The sequence below is a fragment of the Toxotes jaculatrix genome, chromosome 7 (genome assembly GCF_017976425.1).
Source record: "Toxotes jaculatrix isolate fToxJac2 chromosome 7, fToxJac2.pri, whole genome shotgun sequence".
Classification (NCBI taxonomy): domain Eukaryota; kingdom Metazoa; phylum Chordata; class Actinopteri; family Toxotidae; genus Toxotes; species Toxotes jaculatrix.
The window spans coordinates 4,480,890-4,485,352 of record NC_054400.1 but is presented as its reverse complement, the minus strand read 5'-3'; the positions used below and the strand labels follow the sequence as shown (position 1 = coordinate 4,485,352).

General features: G+C 43.7%; 1 protein-coding gene across 1 annotated transcript; it reads right to left on the bottom strand.

Moving 5' to 3' along the window:
- Positions 1-631: 631 nt before the first annotated feature.
- On the bottom strand, positions 632-3,637 carry xbp1 (X-box binding protein 1). The gene is given in 6 exon segments (XM_041042835.1): positions 632-1,693; positions 1,813-1,920; positions 1,923-1,979; positions 2,118-2,234; positions 2,599-2,695; positions 3,271-3,637. Coding segments are annotated over 6 exon segments (1,191 nt in total). The 5' UTR covers positions 3,507-3,637; the 3' UTR covers positions 632-1,117.
- Positions 3,638-4,463: the final 826 nt, after the last annotated feature.

Below are 4,463 nucleotides of genomic sequence, written 5' to 3'. Positions count from 1 at the left end.
AAATTATGTTCATTATTCTGTCGATTACATTTTAGAAATAATTACTTAGTCCAGCCAGTTCCATCCTTTCTATCTTGCAACCCACTTAAATGAAGCAGTTTTGTCAAGCAGTCCCTTATCAGAGGTTATGGCCTTAGTGTTGAGTTGCCTGTTCAACATTCAAGTGATTTTCCTTCTTTAACAATAAACAAATTCCTGAAGAGGTGACTATACCACAGGGAAACTGCAACTATTAATAGGTTTGAAAGTCCTAACACCTAAGTCGGGACTTGGTTTAGTCTGTATGACATCTGAAAATAGAGAAAAATACCCATGACAATTTTCTAGAGATCAACAGGACATTGTCAGACAATCCAAAGAATTTCAGTTTACCATACAGAAGCAGAAAATCCTCCTTTTTTTGATCAATTTTGCTTGATAATTACCTTTATGTGTACGTGTATATCGTAATATTATGCTACAATAGCTTCAATCATCTGTTTAATTTAAAAAAAAAAAAATCCTTCATGTGCATATTCAGAGGGGATGATCCCAGAAAAAAAAAATGAATATTTGAACTGTTAAGCATTGTCAGAAGCATCCATTTCTCCTTTCATAAGCATCGTGCAATGACTGAAACGAAGAGACAATATGCGATGCAAAAAATTTTTTAATGCAGTAATTAGACTACAAGGAGAGCGGCAAACAAATTAGAAGATGGCATTTTTACAAGCGAACATACAATGACTCCGAAGCTGAGTACACAAATAAATAAAATGTCATATTTAAATGATCGGTCCCCGTCCCCCATATAAATTTACAGAAATACTGGATTCCACCCACATTTCATCCTGAACAGTGAGTGAAAGATTTGTAATCAATCTTGGATTCTCGGCAGTAATTAAGTGAAGCTAAAATTAGCTGACGTGAACTCCATCTCCCACAAGTCAATGATGTAGCATCACCAGTGGTACAGACCTGCTGTAAAAAAAGGAGATTATGTGCTTAACTTTAGCCAATAAATGAGCAGTTTCAATGGTGTTCTATGTTAGTATGAAGCATTGTGTGCTTAACTGTAGTTCTTGTACACTACACATTAGCTAGATATATTATAACTTATTGGGCTGAGGGGTTGGATTCAGACACTGATAAGCTGGGGGAAGAGTTCGTTAGCAAACATGTCGTCCCAGGAGCTCTCAGAGCACAGGGGAGAGGACATGTCGCTGAAAGGGGAAGGGGACCCTTCGTATCCGGAGTCGCTGTAGGTGTCCGCCAGGGAGGCTTCCTTATCCAGGCCACTGAGGGCAGGGGAGGAGGCTGCAGAGAAAAAGTCATCCACCTGACTGTGACCATTACAGCTGGGGATGACCACTTCCTCTGGCTCATCTTTGATGCAGACGGTCTCCTCCTCGACCACCACCTCAGTAATGGGGAAGACAGCCTCGTCGATCTTCTCCTCTGAGTCGCTCTCCAAGTCGCTGCACTGCCCGCTGCTCACCTCCTCCACGGGCTTGGTGTAGATGTGGTCAAAGTGGATCAGTTCATTAAGGGCCTCCAGCTTAACTGATGGGGCCCCCACAGGTGCAGGTGTGGTGGCAGGTACTGGGTCCCCCCCTCCGACCAGCAGCACCTGCGGCTCCTGGCACTCCTGTTCACAAGACTTGAGGAACAGCTCTGGGTCAAGGATGTCCAGAATGCCCAGTAGCAAATCAGACTAGAGAAGGGGAAAAACAAGAGATTAACCCAATAACCCATGACCTGACTCTGGTGTTATGGAGCTTTCTTGGAAACAGGATTTCAATCTCAAGGCACAAATCTTTGTCAGAGACTCACCTCATTGTCTGTAGTGTCAGGACCATCTGTATCCATTGAGAAGTCTTCAGATTTAGGGACTGCTGGGCCTGCACCTGCTGCGGAGGCACACGTAGCCTGAGTGCTGCGGACTCAGAAGACCCGATCCCCAAACCTGCGTCGTTCCCAGTGGACAACAGAACCTGAACCTGTGAGAAAAAGAATGGAAAGAGGGTAAACTTAAGTGACTCCACTCAAAAAAAAAAAAACACAAAGACAGACAATCACTGCAAGCCAGCCCATCCTGTACACCCCCCCCCCCCAAACCCTCCTCAACTCAGTCTTACCTTCTCTTTTGAGTCAAGGGTGTCCAACCCAAGTCTCTGTCTCAGTTCCTCATTTTCTGTCAGTAGGCCATTTGTCTTTTCCCGAAGCAGTCTGTTTTCAATGTGAAGTTTCTGATTCTAGGGGGGGGAGGAAAAACGAACAGATGTTTGCACTTGAAACTTGCAACTGTTTATAGGGAAGTGATGCATGAAGTGTCTTGGGTGAAACAAACAGAAACTAGAAACAAAACTGTGCCAAGCAAGAAATAAAAGGTCTTTCATGTCATTACTAATAACATTAACTGCTCTCTATTTGCAGAGGCATTATGTCAAAAACACATAGATATGAAAGTGTCCAGACATTAAATGTTTTTGAGTGATAGGTCAGAGAGACTGGGGACGTGGGGACAAATGGAAATTGGGCAGAGATAATACACACCAGTGTGTAGATGACAAAAATAACAATAATAATGATAATAATAATAATAATAATGAAAATTACCTCCAGCTCCAACTCTAGGACTTGCTGTTCCAGCTCCCCCATTTTGGCCTTTTTCCTGTCTCTGGCTGTCTGAGCTGCGACTCTGTTCTTGAGTTTCCTGGGGGGGGGAAACATAAAATAGATGAAGGGTTAAAAAAAAACAACAAAAAAAAAAAAAAAAAAAAAACACAGGCATTCAGCACATTATTTCCAGGATGCTGACTAAGCCTCCTGACGTGACTTGGGTTCACCACAGTACTGCGCAATCACCGGCCATGTTCCTGCCACGCAGGCATTCCAGGATATCAGTGTCCTGCTCTGTTAACAGCAGGGCCGGGCGGGTCCGGCCACTCAAACCGGTCAGATAGCGGTTTGACAAGCTAGTTCAAAGTCCATATGTGATGATACAATAACAGCGTTTAACAGTAATTTCACCTCCTCGTAAGCCGATTTTGGACAGCTTAGATGACCTACTTACAGTATTATGTGATGCAACACTGGCTCAGTTCTATTGTGCTTTGATATAAACGTTAAATTGGATTACTTTTGTTCTGCTAAGGGATCGATATCTTTGGGCGTGTCCCTGTGGCAGTTCCGAGAACAATAGCCCGGTTTACGCTATTACAGTCAGAGTCGTTGCAGCCGGATATAATGGTAAAGAAGCAGTATTTTTTTTTTTAATGTAAAACTAACCTGCGGAGGGCTTTCTCTTCCGGACTCAAGTGAGTGAGCCTCTGTCTTTTCCGTATCGGCGGCCCCGCAGACGTGTTGGAGTCTGAGTCCGACGACACCTGGTTGGCCGCTGACGGTAAAACGACAGATATGGGCCGGCTGAAGCCTGTCTGTGAGCCGCAAGAGGAGCCGGTCTGCTTCCCGGATATCAGGAGCACTTTGTGGGCTCCTCCGGTCCCTGCTGCTACCACCACCATGTTGGAATATCCTAGTGGCGCTGCGTGAAATCAGAAATAACCGGGTATCCTTATTAAATTTAGCAGAAACCCTGGGGTTTCACTGCTCTTCGATCCCCGACAATTCTCAACTGTTGAACAAGATGGGTTGCGTCTGCGAGCTTTTTCTACTATCGTGGTGGTACCCGATTGGCTCCTGGCGGCCCTGACGCAATAGATTTGCGACCTCTGATTGGTCGCCCTGCTGATGTAATTTGCATTCGATGTTTCTCTATTTACAAAGTAAAATTACCCCAAGTTCCTTGTAATTTCCCATCAAACCTTGATGCCAATTTATTTTTCAAGTGAACAGTATATCCTTTTAGCCATCTCATTCTTCTCTTCTCTTCTTTTCTCTTCTCTTTGTCTTCTTTCTTGTGCATGGAACTCTTAGGCCTGACTTGATAGACTGATAGAATGAACAGGGAATTCAGCGCAGCGTACACTCGCATACCTGTTTCCAGGGGTTGCATCAGATTTTATCTACAATGACCCGCTCCGTCCACAGTTCTCATCAGTACACTATGAGACTGTAGTACTTTCACTGTTGATAGTGGAGACAAGTGGAGACGCTGATTTTTTTTTTTCCAAGTTTCCTGGTTGCAGCTTTCTTCGTGTGCCATATATGTATATTTACAGCCTCTCTATCCAGCAAAGACAAACAACACTGATTTTACATCAGCTGGTCGAAAGGACATAAATGGTACTGCTCATTAGGTTTCAGTGATAGATGTTCTTGATTTTTTTTTTTTTTTCTTAAAGTCATGGACAAGTTACTGGTAGCTGGCCTTGTGGAGTACGTTGTGCTCTCTGCTTTTCGTCTCGTACAGTGTAGTTTCCTCATTCTTATCATTGAAGGAGTCTATAAACCAAGCGTTACCACTCTAATGGCTTTCCCTGAAATGCTCGTTTCCTTTTTCCTGCAAAGGACTGTTGATG